Genomic DNA, 26,882 nt, shown 5'->3' on the forward strand with positions numbered 1-26,882 from the left:
GTAAAGGGCTCATCTTATTAGCTCTGGCCCACCCCAAATAATCTCCCTTTTGATTAACCTTAAATCAACTGATTTGTTTCCTCATCATGTTGCCCTTCCCCAGTTCAAGCTGCCTTCTCAGTTGGCTCTTGGCAGCCTCCTCACTGACTCCTGCTTGCTCCTGCTCCAGCCAGCTCTTGTGGCTGCAGCCAGGGTGATGGTTCTAAATCTGATCCTGCCACTCCCTGAGTAGAACCTTTCATTGGCTCCTTGTTCATCTCAGGATAAAGTCCAAACTCTGTGATATGTTTCAAAGGTCCATGATCTGTTCCTCCCCACTCCACTGGCCTCAGGGTTGGCCCCTCACGCAGTCTGCCACCCTGCCACCTCACTTGCTCCCCCATTTCTTTCTGCCTGGCCAGTGCCTCTTAATCTGACCTTATTTCATCTCACTTTAGACTTCACTAGCTCTGGGATGCCTTTCCTGCCTGATCTTCCCAAAACCATAGGAGGGACCTTCCACAGGCTCTCCATCCCTCATCCTCCCATTTATGGAATCACAGCAACTGCCACAATGCAGTGTAATGACCTATTTAGTCTTTCTAACTAGATTGTAGCTGCCCAAGATCACATGCTTTAGTTTTTTGGGTTTTTTGTTTTTCTTTTTTTTTTTTTTTTTTTGGTATTCTCTGCATCTAGCAAGGACTCAACAAATGTCTCTTGAATGACTGACTGACTGAATGATGAATGGATGAATGAAAGTATGTGGTTGTGTCAGGGAACACACTATGATCATACTTTACAAACATCACCTCTGTTAAGTGACTATGTACCAGGGAACCTGAAAACAAAGCAAGTGATATTCAGACAATCTGGAAAAATTGAGTGCATATGGCATAAAATTTCACTCAACTGAAAAGAGCCTCTCGAGAAGCTCCTGCTTTATCAAAACAAAAAGAGGACCAAGGAATAGGAGATTCAAATTGGGAAGAAAGGAAAAATGTGGGGGCAGCTGGTGGCTCATTTGGTTAAGCATCTGACTTTGGCTCAGGTCATGATCTCACAGTTTGTGGGTTCGAGCCCCATGTTGGGCCCTGTGCTGACAGCTCAGAGCCTGGAGCCTGCTTCAGATTGTGTCTCCCTCCCTCTCTGCCTCTCCTCCACTCGGGCTTTGTCTCTCTGTCAAAAAAACCAAATAAACATTAAAAAATTTTTTTAATTCTAAAAAAAGAAAGAAAAGGAAAATGTAGAGAAAGGATTAATCACATGAGGAGAGAATTCCCTTTTTATTTTTATTTTTTTATGTTTGTTTATTTTGAGAGAGAGAGCAGGGAGGGGGCAGAGAGGGAGAGAGAGAGAATCCCAAGCAGACTCCACACTGTCAGTGCAGAGCCCAACGTGGGGCTTGATTTTAGGAACCCTGAGATCATGACCTGAGCCAAAATCAAGAGTCAGACGCTTAACCAACTGAGCAACGCAGGTGCCCCAAGAATTCCCTTTTTAAATGGGAAAAGATATATTTTCCATTTGATCACAGATTGAGAGATTGCTAAAGTAACAGAAAAATAAATCATGTGTTAATCCCAGTCTTGACTGGCCTTCTAAGGAGGGTGAGCTGTCCCAGTTGGAGAACCTCTTGTTTTCTGCTGGCTGTGGGAGTCCTTGCTGAGAGGTGCTAAATCACTCAGTATTATTAGTTGGTTGGTTAGTTAGAGGCCGGGGTGGGGGGAGCTAGGAAGGGTGGGAGGACATGGAACAAGTGGTGGAAACTGGAGTCTGCCCTGTCTAACTAAGGCTGGGCTCTGAAACACAGTGCATGGGGAAGAACCCTCACCAAGCCTCAGGCACAGGGGACCCGGAGCCCCAACATGCCCAGTGGGAGTTTATGAACTTGTGTGCCTATGACTATACATCTCTTCCAAACCTTTACTAACATCTTCTTCCTCAATAATACTTTAGGCACAAGTGGGCTCTGGGGAACTCTGAGGTGGACAGTGCTGGGTACCTCTGGCACAGGGTCAGGACAGAGCCATTCCATAGAGGCGTCTACAGCATACCTACAAACCCAGAGAATGTTCTGAAAACTGCATGCTATGTAAAATGGCCACGTACAGAAGTGAGTAGCAGTGGGACTAGGTATTTGCACATGAAATCCTTTTCTTATTAAAAAACTATTGACTATTGTTGAAATGGTCCTCTGGGATTTCAGAAGACTTGGTCTCCTGGTCTTGCTATGGGAACAACATCAGTGGCAAATCATCTCAGCCCTTCAGCCATTCATCCAGAACTCTCCCTTGAGCACCTGCTATGTTGCAGGCTCGGTGCTAGACGCTGGAGGCAGAGCAGCCAGTCAGCCTGAGTCAGTCTCCAGATGCAGCGCAGACTGGCATGGAGCCTTCTGGACCCAAACCACAGCCTCGGAATCAGGAAATCTTACTGAATCCTGCTGACTGTGTGCACTGCCAAATTAGAGGGTTGACCCTGAGAACAGAGACCATTCTGGATTGTCGTGAACATGTTTATATTTAAATATGTCCCAGATAACAAAATAGAAAGCATGCTTCATCTGATGGGAGAGCAGGAACAAGCCTTCCTAACGGGTCACCCTAGCGCTGTGGCTCTTCAGGCAGGGACTCTCTGGGGCTGCTTCTTCTCCATAGCTTGTGTCTTAGCTGACCCGGGGCTGTGCTTTCTTTGGTAAGGCTCTGCCTCTGTGCCCTGGGCTGGGTACTCTCCTCGTAGGGGTTGCTTGAGGGACGCTTCTCTTGAGATGGAAGTTCACCTGGAAGAAAGAAAGACGCAGCTAGGTGGGGAGAGGAGTCAGTTTTCCATTTCCTGGAATTGGAAATGGAGAAGAACATGTTTGGACCTGGTTCTCCCACACTCCCAGGAGCTGAGGGCACGGCACGAGGGAGCACTAGCACAGCACTGAGCCACAGCAGCACTGAGGCGCCCGACGTGGCTGACGTTCCCAAGAAGAGATACAGAGTCACTGGTGATAACGCAGGGCACACCTGGATGCACTTAATGTCCATTATTAGAAGCAAGTGACATCTACACTTCAAACAACAATTTCACTGACACTGTTACTTGGACAAGAGCTATGACGATGGTTCCATAATAATCCCCTTCATGCTAATGTGTGAATCACAGGCGTCGTGCTCAGGCACGACAATGAATACCTCACACCTTCAGATCTAAACCTGCTGCCGTGATTGCCTGAAAATGTACATAGTGGGGATGATACAGATTATTCATATGGATTCTTAAATTCCAATTTTCCATGTGCAGTGAATGCATCCTTTCTGGCACGACACTAAAACCTGCCCTCTAGCTGTGGCCCATAGATGTGAAGATACTTCTGACTGACAAGTGTGGGTCTGTGGGCCGTGGAACCTTGCTAGGAGGAGGGAGTGGCAGAGTGTTCTAACCACACTCCCCTGAGGGATCCCTGGCTTCCAGGCCTTGGAACAGTCTGAGCCGCTGAAGCCAGCTGGGAGTTGAAAACATGCATGCGAGCTCTCTACGAGGTCATTTTCCACCGTCCCTTCCACGGAAACCCACAGCCAGCTTATCTGCCAGTTCCGCAAAGTAAAGGAAATCAGAGCTAATTACATCATTATCATTTCCTATATAGTAATTCAGAGATCTAGGAAAAAGAGAGAGAGACAGAGACACAGAGAGAGACAGAGACAGACAGAGAGAGAAGGCAGCAAAATAAGGAAAGGGCAGGACAAGGGAAGGAGCTGACCTCTGGCAGGCTGTGGGGAAAGCAAAGAGGAGGACACAGGACTCTGAGAGATATGTGAACAGTCTTCACTTCACCATGGAAACCCTCCAGTAAATAATCTTTTCTTTCTTTTTTCTTTCCTTTGCCAGATGGATCTCTGTTTAGAAAACTGAAGAGAGGGAGAGAGAGAGGCTCTGCGGTGATTGTGTCCCAAAGACAACTTTTTTCCTTTCTGGTTATATCTGACACAGGGATGGGCTATGTTCATTTACTGAAAGGCTGTATCACAAAGGAAGTGACATCTTTTGAAGTAGAGCGTATTGCTTAACAGGCTTCGCGGCTGTTCGCAGGCATTGAAGAGGGCCTGTCACCCAGGGCTTCCACGTGCGGCTGCCTATCAGCCATTTGACTCTGGGGGAGAACAAGAAAAAGGCCGGAGGCCTAGGGGTGGGAGTCGGGGTAGAGAATGCTGGTTGGGAAACTGGGGCCAGGTAACAGGCTATGGTAGGAGCTGCCTGATCTGCAAGTGGAGTAGTTTATAACGTGCAGGAGCTAGGACTAGAGGGAGGAGAGGGGAAAGAGGGAACTATCTAGAAACTTCAGAGGATGTAAAGAACCCAGATCCTTGTGTTAAAACCTGGGTTACACACACAGGCTGTGACCTAGCATGAGGTCCTGTAGCACACTGGCTAAGAGGGCAGCCCTGAAGTCCAAGAGAGGTGCTGACGGGCACTCCACTCACTCTCTGGGTGACATCGGACATGTTTCTTCTCTAAGTTTCAGTTTCCTCGGCCATAAATTATGGGAAGACTTACGCATCCCTGGCAGGGTTGTTAAGGTTAAATGAGATAGTTCTGGAAAGCCCTCATATAGTGTCTCATACATAGGAACCATTCAGTAAATAGTACCTATAACTGTGTTGAGGACAACAAGCAACTTGACCACAGAGTCAACAGAGAAAGGGGTGAGTGGGTCTGCTGGGCTCTAGGGTTGTACCGAGAAGGAACTGGACAGAGCAAGGAGGCCCTAGAGAAGAGCAGACTTGTAGGGAAACAAGGTCTGTAGGTGCTCATTAAATAGAACCACCTCATTACCTCTTCCTCAGTGTCTGTGACCTCTGAGCTTCTTCAGCTCTGGGATCCTAACCTAATATGACCAAAGCTGACAAGGTCCAGGCAGTAGGTCAAAAACGTTCCTTGCTTCTCATCCCACCTATAAAAGACAGCTGTGCCAGCTGAATACCAGAGAGCTGCTGGCTCTTTTGCCAAGTTGAGTGGAAAGCAAGACTGTCTGGCACATGGGGCACCAGGAGGGGGCAGAGTGCCATCTGGTGGTAGTCCCAGCTGATGGCACAGAGCAGACAATCCAAGGGAGTCCATATGGGCAAGGTCCCTGGGATTATAAACGTGCAGTTGTTGAGAACTTTCTATGTGTAAGTCACTGTACTAAATGCTTTATGTGTACTTTCTCATTCCAACCTTTTATAAAGCAGGTACTATTCACACCAACTTACAGAGGAAGAAACTGAGGAAGAATGATTAGGTAATTTGTCCAAAGTCTGTGGATAGAAGAAGGTAGTGCTTTTTATCACTGTGCTATGTGAAACAGAAGAAAGAGAAAAAGCCAAAAGAAAGTAGGGAAATATATAATAGGAGAAATGATAGAAGAAAAATAAGCATATGAGAGCAATGAATTTTTTTTTAAGTGGAAGAGGAAAGCTTGGCAGAGATTAGAACCATGCAATAGGTTGTCTGTGACTTTGTGTAAGTGATCTTTACGGTGCTCTGTGAATGTCAGTCTAACTCACCAGTTTTGGTTCCCCAGGACCCACGGTCACGATCACTGTCTCTGGGTCGAACCCAGGTGCTGTGGCAGTGACAGTGTAGGTACCTGGAAGCAGCAACCGGAAGTAATCACCATGGTCACCTAAAAGTCACAAGAATAGAATAGAACTCAGTCTGCTGATTAGAAATCTGCCATTTGGGGCCTTGATAAGATAAATGATCTGAGGGTTTTAGCTTACCACAAGTTTGATTTTTTTTAATAGCATGATGAAACTGGCTAAAATCAAAAAGAATTTTAGTCTATTTTATATAAGAGCATGGGCTTCTCAGCTCATGGGAAGAAGTTTCACTGTACTCTGTACTGACACTATTGTGTTTAATTCTAGACCCTATATTTTAAAACAAACTCATGTCCAGTAAAGGGTCACTAGAAGAAAGGCTGAAAGATCTAGGATTGTTTTGGGTGGTAAAGAAACTACATGAGACTTCTGTTTCAATGTTTGAAAAGCCACTGTGAAGAAATGACATCTACCTTAAAAAAAAATAAGGATGAGAACTATGAGTTTAAATTGTAGGAGGAAGAGTTTGCTAGAAAGAAGCATAACTGCTGTGACTAACAGAGCTATTGAAAAAGAAATGGACTGCCTTATGAAATGGTGAGCACTTAAACAGAGACTGAGCATCCCTGGAAAACCTACACAGTTGTGAAGTGCACAACCTGCACTGATGGACATAGTTTGCACTAATGGACAGGATAGCCCTGGGTTAGAAAATCCAGGTGTTTTGTGTGTGTAATCTTATATTGAGTCAGAGGGCTGGACTAAATGACCACTGTAAGTCTGATTTTTAGAATCCTATTTTTAGTATTTCTTCCATCACCTTCTAAAGGGGAAAATAAAATTCAAAAGAAAGCCTATTTTTCTATGGCAGGGATGCAGCATTTTGGCTAATGACTGTGTATCTCTTTAGGATCAATTGTGACCATGCCTTTAACATTTCTTTCAAGTGTACATCAAGACACAACTAAAATAATAAATGCACTTAAGAATGAGACAGGGGCACAGAGGTGGCTCAGTCAGTAAGCTTCCAACTCTTGATTTTGCCTCAGGTCATGATCATGAGTTCGAGCCCCACATTGGGCTCCATGCTGGGCTGCTTAAGATTCTCCCTCTTCCTCGGCCTTTCCCCTCACCTCTCTCTCAAAAATAAGAATAAAAAATAAGTTTCAAAAATAATGAGATATACAATAAATAATAAGGAAGTATCTTCTCTGTCCCCCTATTGAATGCCTATCCTTTCTTTTTAAAATACTTTAGCAAAAGCAGTGAGTTATCATACATATTTTGGATAGTGTAAGTTACACCCCAAGGGCCGTCATTTTCTTAACTGGGAACTGACAACCAGTTAGTTAGCTGGCATTGTATCAGAAAGGCCCAATTCCAGACATCTATGACAAGGGCTTCAGCTATCTTTCTCTGTAATCAATACTAGATGCTTTTCTAAGTAGCATAATGAATGTTGGCGATGAGTATTTTCAGTGATAAAATGAGTAATTTGTTACTTTAGCATAGTGAGTGTTGGAAGTAGGCTCCTACTGGTGGAATTAGTGGTATTCAATATATAGTGATTGCCTGGAATGTGTCAGAGACCTTCCCTGCCTGTGTGTGAATAGGGTGTGAAAATCTAGGAAGCCCTGAAGTTCTAAGGGATGCCCAAGGTTTGATCCTTAAACTCAGGTCCAGCCACTGGTATAGAGGATTCTGGTTGTCTGATGCTTGACTATGAGGCTACAAAATCTTGCCTTTAGAATCCTGCTGCTTTTGCCTTGAATGAACCTTTCATGTAAGATGTGTTGGGATCGCCTTCAGCAACATTCAGTAAACAGACTGAAAGTCTGAACTGTAGGATGCCTGCGTGGCCATAATCATTGGTGTGGTAAAAGGCGGCCTTGCTCGTATTGAGGTTGTGGGAGGTAGGCAAATTTTACCCAACCCCCATCATTGGTAGCTACTGCTCTATGTTATAAGCAAAACAAACACGGAAGGAAGGAAGGAAGGAAGGAAGGAAGGAGGGAGGGAAGGAAGGAAAAAGGAAAGGAAAGAAAGAAAAGGAGGGAAGAAAGGAAGACAGAAAGAGAGACAGAAAGACCTAAAAGTTGTGCATGATCACATTTGGTGAGGGGCAGTTTGCAACACGCGGCCATGGGATACTCCGCACCCTTCTGCAGCTCCTGGTCGGTTCCAGGAAGACTGTTTCTGCCATTACTGTCCCACTGCAACAAGCCCACAGAATGCATCTTGCTAACATTTCCCTGGATAGAAGTGAAGTGAAATTCTTGGCTCAGGGACAAGACTAAACATCCGTTTGATGTCCTTTTTTTTTGAGACCCCATTTCACACTAGTACGTGAGCTATCAACATCAAACCCAGAAAACACCCCTAACTTGTATGAGGCAGTGACTCCTGAATGGTGAGATAGAAATTACATCATCCTTATCCAGGCCTCTTAGTTCCCTGTCTCCATTTCTTTTTTTTTTTTTAAGTTTTATTTTTATTTATTTTGTGAGAGAGAAAGAGAGCAAGCAGGGGAGGGGCAGAGCGAAAGAGACACAGAGCAAGCAGGCTCCATGCTGTCAGCACAGCGCCCAGTGCAAAGCTCGAACTCATGAACCGTGAGATCATGACCTGAACTGAAATCAAGAGTCGATGGATGCTTAACTGACTGAGCCACCCAGGTGTCCCCCTGTCCCTGTTTCTATCATCTTTCCTTCCTCCTGTCCCTACCCCCATGGTCCTTGACACCCTCGCTGGCTTACAAATTGGCCTCCTGATCATGCTGAAACAAGGTGAGGACGTGAAGGCTTCCCTCGCCTCCACCAAGCAGTGGCCACCTACCTGAAGTGACATCATGGTTAATCCCACTAACAGAAATGACAGCCTCCGCAAGGTTATTATAGTTCTCATCACGCACCATTCCCTTGATGCCCTGGTGTACCTGGAGGAAGGTTTACAGTGCACAGTTAGGACCATGAAACAGGTGTCCAGTGTTGGGGTTTCCTCAAAGCCCTTTCTCACACACTTTTGCATTTGATCTTCACAAAGATTATGGTAACAGCCCCTTCATTAACTGGTCTCTCTGACTCCTCGTCCCGACAGTCTCTTCTCAACAGAGCAGTCAAAGTGACCCCTGTGAAAATCTAAGGCAATCACAAGTCTATTCGCTGTCTCTATGGATTTAACTCCTCTTGACACCTCATGTAAGTAAAACTATACAATAGTTGTCTTCTTGTGACTGGCTTATTTTTGCCTGAAGCCCTCAGAGTTCATTCATGTTGCAGCATGTCTCGGAATTCTCTTCTTTTTTAAGGCTGAAGAATATTCCATTTTATGTCCCTACCACAGTTCATTGATCCATTCATCCATGAGTGGACACTTGGGCTGCAACCTGGGTTGCTGTTACCTTTTAGCTGTTGTGAAGAATGCTGATACTAACAAAGGTGTGCAAATATCTCTTTGAGATCCTGCTTTCAATTCTTTTGGATATATGCCCAGAAGTGGGACTGTTGGATCACGGAGGCTATTCTATTTGTAATTTTTGAGGAACCACATACTGCTCTTCATAGTTCCAACTCTCCACATCCTTGCTAATGCTTGCTATCATCTGTCTTTTATTGTCTTTTTTTTATAGAAGCCACCCTAATGAGTGTGAGGTGGTATCTCATTGTGTAATTGATTTGCATTTCCCTAACTACCGCTTATTGGGAGCCGAGCACTTCCCATTGTGCCCTCATCAGGGAGCCCCTTCTCCCCTGACAGCTGCATGATCCTCTCCCTCACCTCCTTTGCGGGCTTCTTCCCTGCATTTTGCATCTACCATGTTATAAAATGTACTTGTTATATATTGTCAGTCTCTCCTAACTAAAATATAAGCTATAAATGGGCAGGGATATGTGTTTGCCCATAATCCTGAGCATACAGTACTGTTGCTGACAGATAATTGTGCTCAGTTACATTGAGTGAATAGATTAGCTCTGGAGAAGCAGCCCAGATGTCCTGTATGGAGTGAAAGCAGAGGTCAGAACTGAGCCTCACAAAAACCCTTGCCTACCATCAGAAAACACGTCTCTTTCTGTAACCAGGAAAGTTAAAGAATGGGATTTTACCTGTTCCAAGAATTGGATTAGGGCTTCCCGATTACCCAGCCACTCACGCTGTAATTCCTCTTGGCGGGGAAACTTGTCACAACTCAGTTCCAGCGTGATCTCAAAACAGTTGGTGTGGAGATAGTTGAAGTCTTGCATTCCTGAGGGAAAGAGGGTGGTGGCAGATCTGCAGAACCAGGATCCCACCAATGCCCCACCTCAACTCTATTAAAAAAATTTTTTTTAATGTATATTTATTTTTGAGAAAGAGCGTGAGCAGGGGCGGGGCATAGAGAGAGAGAGAGAGAGAGAGAGAGAGAGAGAGAGAGAGACAGAGACAGAGTCTGAAGGAGGCTCCAGGCTCTGAGAGGTTAGCACAAAGCCCAGCATGGGGCACGAACCTACAAAATGAGAGATTATGACCTGAGCTGAAGTTGGACACTTAACCGGCTGAGCCATGTGGGCGCTCCCCACCTCTACTTTCTTTAATTGCCATTTCTCCATCACTACCATCACCTCATGCTCCCCACCCCCCCACCCCCGCCATGGCCTTCTATTCTACCTCTCAATCTCCATTTATTTTTCTCCTCCATAAAATCTTTCCCCAGTTTCCCAGTTTTCTCTCTTCATAAATGCCCATTTTGTCATCCTCTCCTCTTCCCCATCTCAATACTTAAATTCACTTTTGACCTTCCTTGCATTTCCAAAGTCTGCTTGTTAGTCATGCCTTGATATTGGACTACACCTGTATTGCTTCTGGAGGTACAGATCTTCTCTCTGGGTGATGATGTTCTTCAGACCTTGGAGCTGGGATACCTTGTTTTCACAGCCCTCCTCCTATCTGAGAACACTGCACTAACCTGAGATCAGTTAACTCAGAAAAACAGGCCCCTGACAAAACAGAAGGCAGCTATGTTTTTCTTCCATCAAATGCTTGTCTGCTTCTATCTTCTATATTAGTCAGTTGAATCAATGACTCTTAAATGTGTTTCTGATTATTAGAGTGGTATTTATATCACAGATGTATTTGGGCTAAACACTATTCATTTAATCAACTTTCACCTGCTCTAAGCTGATGAGCAACTGTTATAGAAAGAATGAGGAAAGTTGAAGAACAACTATGACCTCTTACATTAGATCTCTTTCTGCATCAGAATAATCTAGAAGGTTGTACGCAGATAAATGCAGGTTTCTGGGCCTTAGCCCAAGTTTCAGTAGGGATGGCGTGAGGCCCTCCCAAAAATCTGCAGTTCTAATAAGTTCCCAGCTGATGCCAAAGATGCTGGTCCAGAGACCACACCTTTGGAACAATCATTTTAATGAACTGAATAATCTTGGAATTGTATCAGCTTATTTTGGGGCAATGATTCTCAGTGGAAGCATGGACCCTGCTTTCTCAGGTGATGGGAAGGTGGAGGGAAAAACAAGTACAATTTTGTAAAGTGTATTTCACATTTTAAATTGTGTGTGGGGTACCTATTGCTTCCTTAATGCAAACTAAAACAAATAAAGCTCAACAAAATCTTCTTACCTTGTGTATAAGCAAGCTGTCAGCCACAGGAAGTCTACCACTTCCCAGTATATGGTGATTCCCCAACCTTCCTCCCCGCACACTTTCCATAGAACCAGCCATCAGCTCAGCCCTTACCAGTGAGCTTTCTGTTATCTGGGCTCTGTCCAGGTCAGATTGGAAAGGATGGGAGAAACAGGTGCTAAAACATGATGCCTAAAAGAACCTGGCTTCCTGCTTCAGTCTCTTCCCTATCTTTAGGGTCTCCGTCTACTAAAGGTTCATAAATAGACCTCCCACCCATCGCTGATGGGGAAGGCCCAGAGAATGGAGAGAGAAGCCTCTTGCTCAAGGTTTCCGCTATGCTGTCAGTGGCCAATGCCCATGGCAAACTCCAGCTCCCAGAAGATGGGCAGACAGGGTAGAGTGAGCACCCATCACAGGAACTGTTCACGTCCAAGCCAGCTCCGTTGGTCATCTGTTGCTATGTGAGGCACACCTCCATGCTACTTAGAAAAGGCCCTAATATCTAGAAGCTACCCATTTCCAAATGCTTTATGTATATTGTTTTATTGAATATTCACATCAAAATTACAAAGCAAGTATCGTTATTTTTAAAGTACAGATGAGAAACCAAGGCAGAGAGGTTAATTACCCTGAAGCCACATAACTGGTAAATGAGCGAGCTGGGTTTCAACCCAATGTACCCTTACAGCCATACTCTTAACCACTCGACTACATTTTTCCCCTCCTATGCCCTAATCTATTATTAAACTACTAGTTTTAAAGGACCACAAGGTGGGACACCTGGTGGCTCAGTTGGTTGAGCATTTGACTTGATTTCAGCTCAGGTCATGATCTCAAGGTCGTGGGATTGAGCCTCAGGTCAAGCCCCACGTCCAGCCCTGCACCGGGCTCCACACTGAGCATGGAGCCTGCTTGGGATTCTCTCTCTCCCACTCTGTGCCTCTCCCTTCTACGTGTGCTCTCTCTCTCTCTCAAATAAAACAAATAAATAAAAATAATAAAGGACTACAAGGTGTCCCTACCTTCATTTTAAAGCATCAGAATATGACATTAAATGCCAACTTAAGACTTCTCCATTGTTCAGATCTCTACTTAAATGCAAAATTCTACAGAATTCTTGTTGTTTCCTGAGAAAAAGTGATAATTTAGGACAGATGAGCCCCATTCCACCTCAGCTTGCAGCACCGTTGTCCCCAGGACTCCTTACCCTTGCTGAGAGAATACCAGGAAGCCCCATTGGTGATGCCATCCGGGAAGTAATCCCCACAGTTCCATCCCTGGTGCATCCATCCATGCGCATAGGAGTACACCTTGGCCAGCTGTGGGTCAAGCAGATGGAGAACAACCTGAGTGTTTTCAACTCCTACGGCAATGTTCACACTTGGAAGTAGGGTGATACCATGAAACTCCACACTGTATAGACAACTCATTACTTCCTTTAGTGAAAGAAAATACCAGCAGGCATAGGGAGATGGTGTGTGTGAGTGTCTCTGTGTGTATGTGTATGTGTGTGTGTGTGTGTGTGTGTGTGTGTGTGTTTGTGTGTGTGTGTGGTGGACTAGAGTGCTGATTTTCCCACTCTCTTGGGGATAAGTTTCAAGCACAAAGTGAGGGGTGACACCAGGTGACATATAAGCTCCTTTCCAGTATACCATTTTATAGCTGAATTTTATAAAAGAAAACAAGGAGCAAGTAAAATAGACCTTCACCATGAAAAGAATTACAGTAGAACCCCCTTTCCCATGGTTTCCATTACTTGTGGTCATCTCGGGTCTGGAAGGAGATGATCCTCCTTCTGACAATATGTCAGAGAGTCAGTAGTAGCCTAATGCTAGGTCGTAATGCCAATGTCACTCCCCTTACTTTATTTCACCAAGTAGGCATTTTACCATCTTGTTTCATCACAAGAAGGGTGAGTATAGCACAGTAAGATGTTTTGAGAGAAATTCATTTAACTTTTATGACAACTTTCACATAACTATAATTATAGTATACCCTTCACATAACTTTATAGTGTATTGTAATGATTGCTCTATTTTAATATTAGTTATTATTATTAGTCTCTTCCTGTGCCTAAGTTGCAAATTAAACTTTATCACAGGTACACATAGGAAAAAATTATATATAGGGTTCAGTACTATTTGCAGTTTCAGGCTGTCCCTGGGGGCCTTGGAATGTGTATCCCCCATGGATAAGGGGGGGTTATTGTATGTACTGGGGGTGAGAGGTGTGTGTTAGGGGAAGACAAATATATGTGGAATCTCTATAATCCCCTTTTAGTCCTGCTTTATAACAGTGGAAAACACGAGATTACTAGAGAAAGTTATAATAATATATTTGCTTTGCAAAGCAATAACTGGTATAATTCTCTATGGAATTCATTAATTGATGAATTAATGATTAATGTTAATTATTATTTGTATTAATTATATATTACTACTAATATATTAGCTATAAAATAATCTGTTGATTTTATTCTCTTGCTGTTTGGAACTGGTAGGTAAACATTTTTTCATGCACATGGTCTGTTTTTCATTAATATAGCCATGGTACCATCACCTTGTAAATCAGACCTCCTAAATCCTCTCCTGAGTCCCATGTTCCTCTGCCTGAACAAGCTGCCATTCTGCATACCTTCTGGAAAAGCTTGTCATCGGGTGTGGGGGTATTGGCAGTGCGGCGTACACCTCGAACCCGATGCTCGAAGGACTTGTCATACGGGTAATTGGCCACCACTGCTCCTCCGTGGAGATTGGCTGACAGGACAAAGTTGAAGGAGCGGATCCAGCGGATCACAGCCTCAGTCTCGGGTTCCACCTGTGGGGAGACAAGGGTCTGGCAGTGGAGCTGCAACGGGAGCTGGCAGATGGCCATCCAAATGGGTTTGCAGGAAGTGGCCTGAGAGGATAGTACGTCTGAATAAAACAAAGAGTGTCCTCCTGGATATGAGAAGAGGAAATGCGGAAACTCTGGTCTTCTGCATAACAGTTTAAACAATTTAAGTGGAAGGATGCCTGGTGGTTTAGTCAGTTAAAGCCTCTAACTCCTGACTTCAGCTCAGGTCATGATCTCACAGTTCGTGGGTTTGAGCCCCATGTCGGGCTCCATGCTGGGACCCTATCTGTCCCCCTCTCTCTCTGCCCCTCCTCCACTCATGCTTGCTTGCTCTCTGTCTTTCTCTCAACAAATAAACTTAAAAAAATTTTTTTTTAATTAAGCGGATGAACTCTTTTTCAAAATGACATGGCATGTGGAATCCCAACATACAGAGTAGCTAAAGAGAGCATTTAGGGAGGTGAAACTATTGTATATGATACTGTGACAGTGGACGAATGCCACAGACCATAGAATGTACACCAAGAAGAGTGAGCACTAATGTAAACTATGGACTTGGGTGATAATGATGGACCAAGGTAGTTCATCAGTTGTAATAAATTACCACTCTGCTAGGGCATGTTGATACTGGGAAGCAGGGAGTACATCGGAACTCTGAACTTTCCCCTCAAGTTTGCTGGGAACCTAAAGCTGCTCTAAAAAAATAAGGTCTCTTATTGAGGACTTATCTCAGCAGGCACAACTCACAGCTGCTGAGAAACTGAAAGTTCAAGATGAAGCTGTCTCAGACATTCAGGAAAACACAAAGATTCCAACTGTACAAGAGCAGAGTGAAGATGAAGAGGTTTATGAAATAGGTGTGGAAGTTAAAGACATAGACCTGGTCACACCACAAGCAAATGTGTCAAGAGCAAAGGCAGTCCCAGCCCTGGAGAACAACAGTAATGACGTTGTAAATGCTATTGTGGAGTTAACAACATAACCATCTGAAAACAAGAAACTTTTTGGTGTTTTAAAAGAATAGCTGCAGCTTGGGTATGCAACTTTATACTGTTTCTATCATCAGTAAGTTATAGCTTCTTGTTGGATGAAAAAATTAAAGTCTATTGACAGAGAGAGAGGTTTGAAGAGGGTGGCATGGTTGGAGAACTCAGGGCCCCTGCTTGGCTTCTCTGTGACAACAAGGAAAGGGTTCTCCAATTTACCCATTGCTCCAGCAGCTTCTGAGGCACCACTGCAGATATTTAGGGCTCTAATAAATACAACTGGAAAGTGATGGTTTACAGTAATGATTTTCAACCTCCTCCTTACACCACCACATCTGCTGTAATGTTGACAAGTAAAACAGGCTACTGTGGTCATATCCAAATTTCATGGATTGGATATAGTGTGATAAGGGCCAGTCTTGGCTAAGTAGTTGAATTCCACCCTTTCGATTGCATATTATGTTCCTAGTGAGTGACAGTATTCTAAAGAAAGCCTTGAATCTACTTGGATTTGCAGTAGAAGCAAATAATTTACAGTCTTTAGTGTTTTCCCTCCTGTTAGGATGGATTTGCTTAGAGGTTATGTGGTGTTAATGTGTTAATGGCTCCTCTTGGACCAATGGTCAACTGTGACGGCCCTCATCTTTGCCATTCCTGAGGGACTGCATGAGTAGGGTTGAGTCTTGCCCGATCAGAATGGATATGATACCAAAGGCAGCAGTTTTGCTCTGTGACCAGGGCTCAGATCCTTTGAAGCAGCCCTTTCTCCATGTCCTAAGCCACCATCCACCAGCATGAGGCCAGCTTCTCACTGCTCCTTTCCCATCAGGAGCAAGAAGACTAACTTCTCACGGCCTTTTTTTCTTCTAATATGGAGAAAAGGGAGCCACTGGAAGTCTATTATTGGCTCAATTACCTTATTTTACTTGGACAAGTTTAATAAATCAGGACATCCTTCAAGCTGAATATGCCAACTACTACGAAGTTACTTTTGACTTATTATTTACTTGAGCCAAGGGCATAGTTGCTATCTGAAATCTAAATTTGTCAGCATGACTTTTGCCTAATTTCAAAGGGGGAAAAAACTGACACTATTCTTTCTGGAAACTCCCAATAGAAAGCCTTACACCTGCACTCTCTAAGTTTAAATATTCACAAATAGAACACTGAAAGTACCTTATCCAGTGGAAGGAACAGGGTGGTGGTGGGGATGCTCTGAGAATCACAGTGGTTATTCCCAGGAGCACTCGCATTACCATGAGTGCATTCCCGGCCTCCAGGCCTGTGTGCATCAGCTGGGCTCCTCAGATTGAGACAGTAAGGAAATGACAGTAAGGTAAAGCAGCCGAGAGTCAGACAGAAAGGGCAGAGGAAAACTGTAGGAGCGAGCTTCCTGAGCTTCCTTCTGCAGCTAATTGTTGGTGAGCACACAGTTCATCACCTGTAAGAGATTTCTCTACAGAATGCTAGTCTTCTTTGACAGGGTAGTCTGGTAGAAAGAATGTTGGCTTAGGAACCCAAGGGCCTGGGTTTTAATCCTGAGTCCACCAATTACTAGCGATGTGAGTGTAAACCAGGGACAGATCTCAGCCCTGCTTCATGCGTTCACTTCACAGCATTACAACACTCACTCGAAACGCTGGCTAAGTAAGAATTTGGCAGCCACTGCGCAACGGTGTGATAACTGCTTTCACTTCGCTACCTTCACCACTAATATCAAACAGCATGTGCTCCAGGAGGGCCTCTTTGCTGGGAGAGAATAAATACAAAGAGGGGAAGATACAGTTCTTGCTGCTCTGCACAGATTAACACAGAGTTGAGTGGATGCTTAATTCCTGCTTGTTTAGTGTAATGGAGATTGCGAGAAGTTCCGGAAGCTGATTCACCCGCTTCCGCATGCACATTTCATCTCCTACCTGACTCTTCCAGTTGTCTGGGAGGGGCAGGTGGTGGTTAGGGCCTCCGTGTTTCTCATTGTAGTAGACGTAGGTGTTGAGGTCAGGGAAGTTGCGATTCAGGTCCACTCCGTTTGCATTGTTCCTGCCAACCAGGTATCCAGAAATGTCTGCGCCCTAGCAGGAAAATGTAGAAACAAGAAAGGAAGATTTCAGGCTGGATCCTATATTTGAAGAACACTGCATAGTTTTGGTGGGGGGCATTAATCTATCAAATGATGCAATATTTTCTCCATTAATTTACCCAAAGTCCCAGTGGTAGGGTTCAAGTTCCCTGTAAACCACGTGTAGATGGTAGAGATCTCAGGAGAAGCTCTGACAAGACTAGGGTGTTTCAGGATAATGGGAACCCCTATTTTTAAAATATGGCTTTACTGAGGTGTAATTTACATACCATAAAATTCACCCATTTTAAGTGCACAATTCAACGAATTCTGGTTCCTACTGACAAAAGTCGTGTGAGCATCAGCATAATCAAACTCATGAGTATTTCTAACATCCCGAAAAGAGATCTCACACTCATTCAGTCACTCCTCATTCTTAGTCCAGCCCTAGGTCATCACTCTCTGTCTCCCTAGATTTGCCTTTTCTGGTCATTTCAGTAAGTGGGATCACACGCTTCATGTTTGGCTTTTATCACTGGGCACAATGTTTTTTGAGGTTCCTCCATGTTGTAGCATGTGTCAGTATTTCATTCCTTTTTATTGCTGAATAGTATTCCATTATATGGATTTGCTATGCTTTGTTTACTTACCAGTTATAGACTAGTAGTTTCCTAGGGCTCCTGAAACAAGTTACACAGATTGGGTGGCCCATCACAACAGAAATGTTTCTCTCACAGTTCTGGAGGCTGGAAGTCTGAAATCAAGAGATAGTGGAGTCATATGCTCCAAAGGCCCTAGAAGAAGCTCCTTCTTTGTCTCTTCCAAACCCTAGGGGTTGCCGGCCATCCTTGATACACTCCTTGGCTTGTAGATGCATTTCTTCGATTTCTACTTCCATTTTCACAGGGTTTCTCCCTCATGGGTTCTCTGTACAGATTTCTTTCTTCTTATAAGGACACCAGTCATATTTGAGTTGGTCACCCCAATCCAGTATGATTGCACCTTAGCTTGACTGCATATGGAAAGACCCTATTTCCTAATAAAGTCAGAGTCAGGGGTTCCAGGTTAGACATAAATTTGGGGGAGGGTGCTATTCAACCCTATACATGGACATCTGGGTCATTTCCACTTTTTGACTATTGTGAATGATGCTGCTATGAGCGTTCATGTACAAATCTTTGCACAGATATATGTTTTCATTTCTCTTGGGTAGACACCAAGTGGTAGAACTGCTGGTGATGGGGCGCCTGGGTGGCTCAGTCCATTAGGCGTCCGACTTCAGTTCAGGTTCTGATTATCTCATGGTTCGTGGGTTCGAGCCCTGCATTGGGCTCTGTGCTGACAGCTAGCTCAGAGCCTGGAGCCTGCTTCGGATTCTGTGTCTCCCTCTCTCTGTGTCCCTCCCCTGCTCATGGTCTCTCTCTCTCTCTCTCTCTCTCTCTCTCTCTCTCTCTCAAAAATAAATAAAAACATTTAAAAAATAAAAATAAAAAGAACTGCTGGGTCATAACAAATCTATATTTAGCCTTTTCAGAAACTTCTAAACTGTTTCCAAAGTAGCTGCACCATGGAAAGTACCCCCACTCCTTTAATTTTTTAAATTTAGGATCCTTGTTTATCTTTCTTCTCAGCAATGCCAACCTCCTGGATCCCTTCATTTCCCTGATCACGCTTCAGATTGTTATCATTTATTTGGTCATGCATTCACTCATTCATCCATCCTTTTAGCCAATAAACATTTACTTAAGTGCATCTCAGCTCAATGCCCTCTGAAAGACACTAGGAAGAGAGATAATGAGACATTATGCCTACCTTCTAGGAATTCATAATCTGTATGGGTGTATATATATATATATACATATATCTATAAATAATTAAAATATATAAAGGGACAGAATAATGATATGCTCAAGGGCCTTCACAAAACTGAAATGCCATCTACCATTTTGTATGGCATTGGAGAAGGGGAGTGGTGTCCACAGGAGCCCTGTGGATGGAGAAGGTGGAGTCCAAATTAGTAGCAGCTCCTGGAAGTGGGGTGAATGGACGGATGTGTGCAGCTAAACACTTACAGACATATTACCACCTTCATATTTAAAAAATCTTTATTGTTCTTAGATTTCTCTATTTTTCATGGCACTCTCCTCATATTTTATTCTTATATCTTGTTCCCTACATTCATGCTGCTCTGGTGGAAAATATCTGTATGGTTTTTCAATTTGGAGTTTGATTTTTCACTTCTATGAGATAATGACTTTCATTATGCTTGCAGGAGTTTTTCACTACTTGCTCATTGATATCAATGTAGCTCATAACTGTCCATATGAACAGTTATATTAATTTACTTATGAGTTGATTTGCCACTCACATCAGGTCATTAGTTAGGCTGGCAGGTAAGGAGTTTCCTTAACAGAAAGTTCCCATCAACAGGGTAGGTGGTATATTTGTTTCCTATTCCTGCTGTAAAAAATTTCCACATTCTTAGTGGATTAAAACAACACAAACTTATTATTTTATAGTTTTGGAGGTCAGAAGACTGAAATGGGTTTCATAAGACTAAAATAAAGGCACGAGCAGGGCTGTGTTCCTTTTGAGGACTTTAAGGGAATCTGGTTCCTGATTTTTCCAGCTTCTAGAGGCCACCCACATTCCTTGGCATGACCTCCTCAAATCTCTCTGTGACCTTCTGTTTCCCTCTTCCACATTAAAGGACCCCTGTGACTGATTACACTGGACCCATCCAAATAATTCAGGATATTTTAAGGTCCGATGATTAGGTTACCTTAATTCCAATTGCAACCTTAATTCTCCCATGCCACATAACATAACATAGGCACAGTTTCTAGGGATTATGATTTGGAAATCTTTGGTGCGGTGGAGGAAGGGGAGATTCTTCTGTTTTACCCACAGGTAGCTTTAAAGTCTGGTGGCCAGGCAGGTCTTCCCTGTATAGCCCTGCAGACAAGTTTCCTCTGGGTACAGCAGGTGGCTCTGAGAGTCTGAGAACCTAATTTCCTGTGCTCAGGTTCAAGTTCTCCTCCCTCTGAACAAGTACCCAGCAGGTGAGAGGTGACTGACTCCCTGGAGATGGCTCTAGGATTTACAGGGCTGGCAGGGATTTTTCCCCACTTCCCCCCACCCCACCTCATTCCACAAGACACGTGAGCAAGTCTGAGGTCCTCCACCCTGCACTGCAATTTAGGGAAGGGCCAACTGAAGGAAAGCAGGCAGGCTGGAGGTCTGCCCTACATGTCTTCCAAATTTTCCTGCTATTTTGAAAACACAAGCATGAAGACATTAAGGGGTATCTCTGATTTTTCAGTGGAGGAACAAAGCTTTCTTTTTTCATTTGATGAGTTGTGTTGACAGGAAGCTGTGAGAATGCAAGGGTCAAATTTATATTTCATTCAGCATCTTGGCTCCATTCCCCTCCCTGCCTCTACTTACCTCCCCAGCACTATTCTCAAGCAGGTTTAAAGGGCCAAAAGGACAGATACCTCATGGTTCTACTTGTACGGACAGAGTGGTCAGATTCATGGAATCAGAGCGCAGGGTGGTTGCCAGGGGCTAGGAGGAGGAGGAAATGGGGAGCTCCTAATGAAGGCACAAAAAGTCTTGGTTGAACAAGATAGATAAGTTCTGGAGACCAGCTGTATGACACTGTACCTATAGTCAACAACACGGTGTTGTACACTTAAAATTTTGTTAAGGACCAGAGTTCCTCTTTGTGTTCTTACCACAATAAAATAAATTTTTTTAGAAAAGTTAAGTAATGAAATCTAATCTTAAAAAATGAAAAAAAATTCAAGACTACCCCAAATAAACATATTTTAAGTTGGAAAAAAAACTCTTTAATTTACAATCCCTCACTCCAAACCCCAAACCAATCAGGTTTAATTAAGCACAGCTTTTAAAAGAACATAGCCATTGTATAAGGCAGATGCCTGGCTTCATCCTCCCCCTAAAATTCTAATTCAATAGATGAGGGCTTGGGGTGGGGGCACCTAGGGATTTATATTTCAAAAAATCTTCCGGTATGATTCTGATGCACAGCCACACACACACAAAAACATTGATTTAAAGTTAGGCACACTGACATTTTGCATTTATGTCAGGAAATAAAGCAAAAGCCCATAGACCCCTGCAAAATGCAACTCCAAAATAAAGACTCAAAAGGCTGAGTACTATACTAGTAGAGGAAAAAGTTGTACATAGATATAGTAAAATATTCACTTAGCAAAGCACACAAATGTCCAATCACTATGGTGTACAACTGAAACTAATATAATATTGTATGTCAATTATACCTCAATTAAAAAATATAACCAAATGCATGAAGAATCTAGAGTTAGCCCCCCACTTCGCCATTCTGGGATAAGCTAGTTCTGTTTCCCTCCCCAACCCACCCCAACCACACCCAATGCAAATGGAAAGTGTAGTGTGGCAGGGAGAAGAGTATTTAGGGTCAGAAGCTAAAAATGGAGGGAAGGAGGTCTGTTTGCAAGAGCCCTTCACGCCTGGTTAGTACTTCCCAGGTTACAAAGCACTGTCACAGACAGTGCCTCAGCCGTCCCACAGCAGGTCAGCTAGAAAGGCGTGGAGGCAGCCCACGTTCACTGCCTAGGGTGCCACGGGGCTGGAGCGGGTCTGCACCCTGTGCTGTATTTTCACCGGCCTTTTCTCTAATGCACAGTGGCATCAACAGCGGGACTGGGCAGACACTTTTACGCCCCGGGGGTGCTCGGTACCTGCGCGGCAGCCACCTCATAGCCGTCTGGGTTCATGGACGGCATGATGTGAATGCGCGTGTCCTCCACCAGCCGAACGATGCGCTGGTTCCCGCTCCGGAACTCCTCGCACAGGAACTCCGCCAGCTGCAGGAGCAACTCGCGGCCCAGCACCTCGTTACCGTGCATGTTCCCCACGTACTTGACTTCCGGTTCCACTGCAAGCGAGACAAGAACACGCAGGAAGAGAAAGGATGGGGGAAGCATGCAAGCGGCCAGGATTCCTAACCTTGCACAGGGACCGTTTCCCTCTCTTCCCGTAATGAATAAATGAAAATCTTATGCTTCCATTGCGTCTTTTCCAGTGATCCCTGAGGCTCTTTCTAACAAATTGCAATTATAAACGCTACAAAAATCCATGCCATCGAGCCTCTTCTATGTTCATTACTCCTAATCTTCACAGAAAACCTGTGAAGTAGGCATCATTAGCCCCAGGATGAGGGAGGTAGGGAACCTGTTGGAGGTCACGAGTTATTTACTAAGATGGAGGCCAAAGCCCAGGTGCATTCACAGTAGCCTGATGAATCTCAGAAACAAGTCTTTTCAGGGTAAGAATAGTGTTTTCCCAAGACCTGCTTGGGTTATGGCATAACAGTTCCTAATTATCCCAGTTGAAAACTTAATTTTACAAATTTAAGTCAGATCATGTCACTCTTCTGCTTAAAACCCTCCAGTGGCTTCTCACTTCACTCTAAAAGCCAAAATCTTTACCCAGGCTTATAAGGCACTACCTGATCTCCTGTCCAGTATCCCTATCCTCAACTATACTGGTCTAACCTTACTTTCCCAAGGTTCACTCTGCTGGTGCCAGGGGGCTTCCTTCCTCCGCCTGGCAATTGCCAGGCCTGCTCCTGCCCTTGCCTCTGTCTGCAAACACGTTCCTCCCCAATTACAGCAGGGCTTATCACATGCTCAAAACCTACCTCAACGAAGAAGCTTTCCTAAACAGCAACGACTTTCTCTCCTTCTTACGGCATTCTCTATCTCTCTTTTAAAGGTTATTTTTCTCCATACCACTTTTTTTCATCTGACTTAATATGTACTTAGTTACCCATTTGTTGCCAGTCTTACATGTCTAAAATAAAGGACCCTGAGGGAGGCGCTTTGTTTTATTCCCTGTTTGTTGTATATTCAGAGTCTACAAAAGTGCTTACAGATGTCGCAGATAATCAGTGATATTTGTGGAATGAATGACGAATGCATGAAAGGAATGAATGGATGAATAACTAAGTTATAGGGCATCAGAGGAAAGAGAGATTAGCGAGGGCTGGGATAGTATGAAAAAGCTTCAAGGAGGCCTTGAATGCATGGCGTGAGGGGCTAGCCCTAAAACTAGTACCCACAAGCTTCCTCAGTGAGCACGCACTCCAGAAAGCACAGTGCTTTCTTTGCAAGTGTGGCTTCAAAGCAAAGTCCTTATCCTTATTTATTGGCATAGGCTTCCTTGAGACAGCACAACCCCCCCCCCATTCCCCTCCCCACTGCCCATGTAACATTCTGAGGCTGTCACAGACAGGATCCACTGGGTGTGAAGTTGGCAATAAAGGATTTTAAGCAGGGTAGTGTGAGACAGGATTATATGAGTATCTGGGGAAAGTATTTTGGCATCTGTGTGCTGCAGGAAGTTTTAGAGAGCGGTGGCAGGTAGGGGTTGGAAGAGTCAGGAACCTAGTGTGATGATTGGCTATTGTGGGAGGTGTGAAAGTGGAAAGGAAGAGAGAGGTTTGAAGGCGCTAGTGTGAAGGAGGAACAGACATAATTTGGATGCCACAATTGCTCTAAGTCAAGAAGTGAGAAATCAGACACAACTTCAATGCCCATCATTCAATGAACAGTTAAATCCAACTATGCAATGAATATTATGCAGCCAAAATATGATGAAGATGTACATTTACACACATGGATGCTACTTATAAAAGACTATAGAATGAGAGAAGCAGTTCTAGTATGATTCCATTTTTAGAAGACAAAAATATGTGGGGGGGGGCGGTTGTTAAACATGCACACAAAAGTCTGGAAGGACACGCATCAATATGCTAACAATGATCATCTGTGAGTGGTGGCATTCTGGTGTGAGCTTTGTTTTTGTGTCCTTATCTAATTTCTATTTTAATCTAAACACAGATTGCTTTTATACTAGAAACAAACCAACAAAAAGTAATGCAGCGCACAAGAGTAATACCCAAGACCTCAAATTCTCTCCAGGATCCCATACACTATCACACTGTCATTCCCCAAAAAGATATCCCCAAGCCCTCTGAGATTTCCTGATGGAACTAGAAGAGCTGATTGATTCTGCTTCCGTCTCTGAACCCCTGGTTAAAGATAGATAACAGCAAGGAAGAAAGAAGAGTAGCAGAAGGGAAGGCAGGGGGATAAGATGGGAGGACGGATGGAGACTCACCTTTTAGCATTAAGGTCTTGAGCAAACAGAACCTCCAAAAGAGGAACAGACTAGAGCCTGAACTGGGGTTTTAGGTCCTCAGAGGCAGGGGCAATTTGAGGGCTAAGTGGGGAAATATTTAGCACAGATGGAGGAAGAGGTGATACTTTATAGGTGGAGGGGTCCATGGACTTCCCCAGAAAACAACCCCAATTACTGGATTTGTCAGGAAAGGGTCCTGTCCCATACACTCCAAGAACTGCACAGGGCTTACAGGGCTCGTGGCTTCCTGGGTTGTCGCTGAATTCCAGCACGTAGAGATGTCTCCCCTTCACACTGCGCCCGATGCTGTAAATCCGCGTGACGTAGGGGCATTCGTTGTGCACCTTGTACAGCGTCCGCACAAGGTCATCATAGCGGTGGTGGCGAAAGGTCACTGGGGCAACCAGCTTGAAGAGAAGGAGGAGGTGGAAGAAGACTGAGAGCAGGCCTGACATCTTGTCGGGCTTTTTCAAAGAGACCCACTAAAATGGGCTCCACCTCTCCCAACAACCAGTCAAAATCCAAGGGCCAAGAACCAGCTCTTCCTAGTTTCCCGCCAGTAAACACCAGTGCGACAGCACCTGGCAAGGCAGTTCAGAATTGTCCTGTTCAACGCTGGAAATTATTTATGTAGCTCTAGAATAGCTCATCTCTCCTCCTCCATCCCTCTGATTTTCCTAATCCAGGGAAACCTTTTGAAAGGCTTCTGTACTCCTCCAGATTGGGTAGTTTCACTGATTCTGGTTTACTGATTAACCGGACTGTAAACAGGCTTCAATAAATAGTTGCTTATAACCCTTTGATTCCCAGAGAATTTTGAGAATCTTGGCTTGTGCTTATTCCCTATATTACAATTTAAGGATGTATTAATTAGAATTCTCTGTCCATTTCAATCAACCCCACACACTGCTGCTAGACTCTTTCTGAAGCACTGCTCTGTCTTGTCTCCTTTCTCCTCAAAAATCTATCAACAGTTACCATTGAGAAAATGAAAAGATGAGCCACAGGCCAGGAGAAAAATAACTATAATATTCATAAATATTATAATATACCCATAATACATCAAGAACTCTACAATACAATAATAAAACAACCCAATTCAAAAATGGGCAAAAGATTGAAAAGATTTCACCAAAGTAGATATATGAATAGCTAAATATACATGCACATTTAAAGATGTTCACCATTATTGGTCATAAGGAAATACAACATAAAACCACAATAAGATATCACTTCACATCCACTAGAATGGCTATAATCAAAAAGTCGCAATAACAAGTGTTGGTGAGAATAGGGAGAAACTAGGACTCTCCTATGGTAAAATAAATGTTTCAGCCACTTTGGAAGAACAGTTTTGCAGTTTCCTAAAAGGTTAACAATATACTTACTATATGACTCAGTAATTTAATTTTACTTTTACGTATCTACCCAAGAGAAATGAAAACATACACCCACACAAAACTTCTACATGAATGCTCATTGCAGTATTATTCAAAATAGACAAAAAGTGGAAGTAATCCAAATGTCCATTAATTGGTGAATGGATAAACAAAATATGGCATATCCAAAAATTGAAATATCACTTGTCAGTATAAAGGAATAAAGTACTGGTACATTGTATAACATGGATGAACCTTAAAAGCATTATGTTTGGTGAAAGAAGTCAGATACAAAAGACCACATATTATATGATCTAGTTGATATGAAATGTGTATAAAAGGCAAGGGTATAGAGATACAAAGTAAATAAAAGGTTGTAGAGATCTGGGAGTGGAAATGTAGACTGACTATAAAATGGGCAGAAGGTTCCTTTTTAAGATGTTAGAAGTATTCTAAAATAAGGTTGTACAACTCTGAAAATCTACTAAAATTCACTGAGTTGTGAATTTTATGGTATAAAAATTATATCTCATGAAAGCTGCTTAAAAAAAAGAAAAAGAATAAATTAGAGTCCCCGAAGTTAACTATAAATTTACTATATAACCCAACACTTCCCAAGAGAACAAAAACTTGCACATAAGAATGTTCATAGCAGCCTTAATCATAATAGTGAAAAGGTTGACACTACCTACATGTGCATTAACTGGTAGATAAATCAAAAAGTGGCATATCCATATAATTGAATACTTCAACATGGATGGACTCCAAAAACACTATGCTAAGTGAAAGAAGCCAACGTGAAAAACCACATATTAAATTATTCCATTTATATAACTTGTGCAAAAGTAAACCTACAGAGATAGAAAGCAAAATAGTGATTGCCTGGGGCTGGGGATGGGTACGGGGATTACTGCAAATAGGCACAAGGTATCTTGTTGGAGTGATGAGGATGTTCTAAAACGATCATGGCGATGATTGCGCAACTCAGTAAGTTTACTAGACATCACTGAATCGCACACTTAAAATGAGTGAATTTTATGGTATATAAATTACATCTGTTTTCAAAGAACAAAGTTTCAGTGGGTCTTCATGCACTGCAGTATCAAATCCAAATGCCTTATCCTGCTCCTCAAGTCCTTCCTACATGGCGCAGGTGTGACTTGTCATCCAGACTCACCAAACTGTCTTCTGAGCATGCCCTCTTTGTCTGCCTTCCTGTTTTTGCTTGAGCTATTTCCCC

At 43.5% G+C, this 26,882-nt stretch overlaps 1 protein-coding gene across 1 annotated transcript; it reads right to left on the reverse strand.

Moving 5' to 3' along the window:
• Positions 1-2,476: 2,476 nt before the first annotated feature.
• CPN1 (carboxypeptidase N subunit 1) lies at positions 2,477-24,732 on the reverse strand. Its single transcript, XM_029916484.1, has 9 exons — positions 24,496-24,732; positions 21,800-21,996; positions 16,909-17,064; positions 13,806-13,988; positions 12,379-12,490; positions 9,656-9,795; positions 8,388-8,487; positions 5,517-5,635; positions 2,477-2,761 (listed from the first exon to the last, which is right to left on the reverse strand). The coding sequence occupies exons 1-9, from the start codon at positions 24,716-24,718 to the stop codon at positions 2,648-2,650; spliced, it is 1,344 nt and encodes a 447-aa protein (XP_029772344.1). The 5' UTR covers positions 24,719-24,732; the 3' UTR covers positions 2,477-2,647.
• Between the last annotated feature and the right edge of the window lie 2,150 nt (positions 24,733-26,882).

This window comes from Suricata suricatta, chromosome 2, assembly GCF_006229205.1.
Source record: "Suricata suricatta isolate VVHF042 chromosome 2, meerkat_22Aug2017_6uvM2_HiC, whole genome shotgun sequence".
NCBI lineage: Eukaryota > Metazoa > Chordata > Mammalia > Carnivora > Herpestidae > Suricata > Suricata suricatta.

Coding starts and splice junctions, on each gene's coding strand:
- CPN1 (XM_029916484.1), bottom strand. CDS start 24,718: ATGTCAGGCCTGCTCTCAGTCTTCTTCCACCTCCTCCTTCTCTTCAAG. Junction 21,997..24,495: donor CCCAGGAAGCCACGAGCCCT/GTAAGCCCTGTG, acceptor TCTCGCTTGCAG/TGGAACCGGAAGTCAAGTAC. Junction 13,989..16,908: donor CAGACAACTGGAAGAGTCAG/GTAGGAGATGAA, acceptor GTCTCCCCACAG/GTGGAACCCGAGACTGAGGC.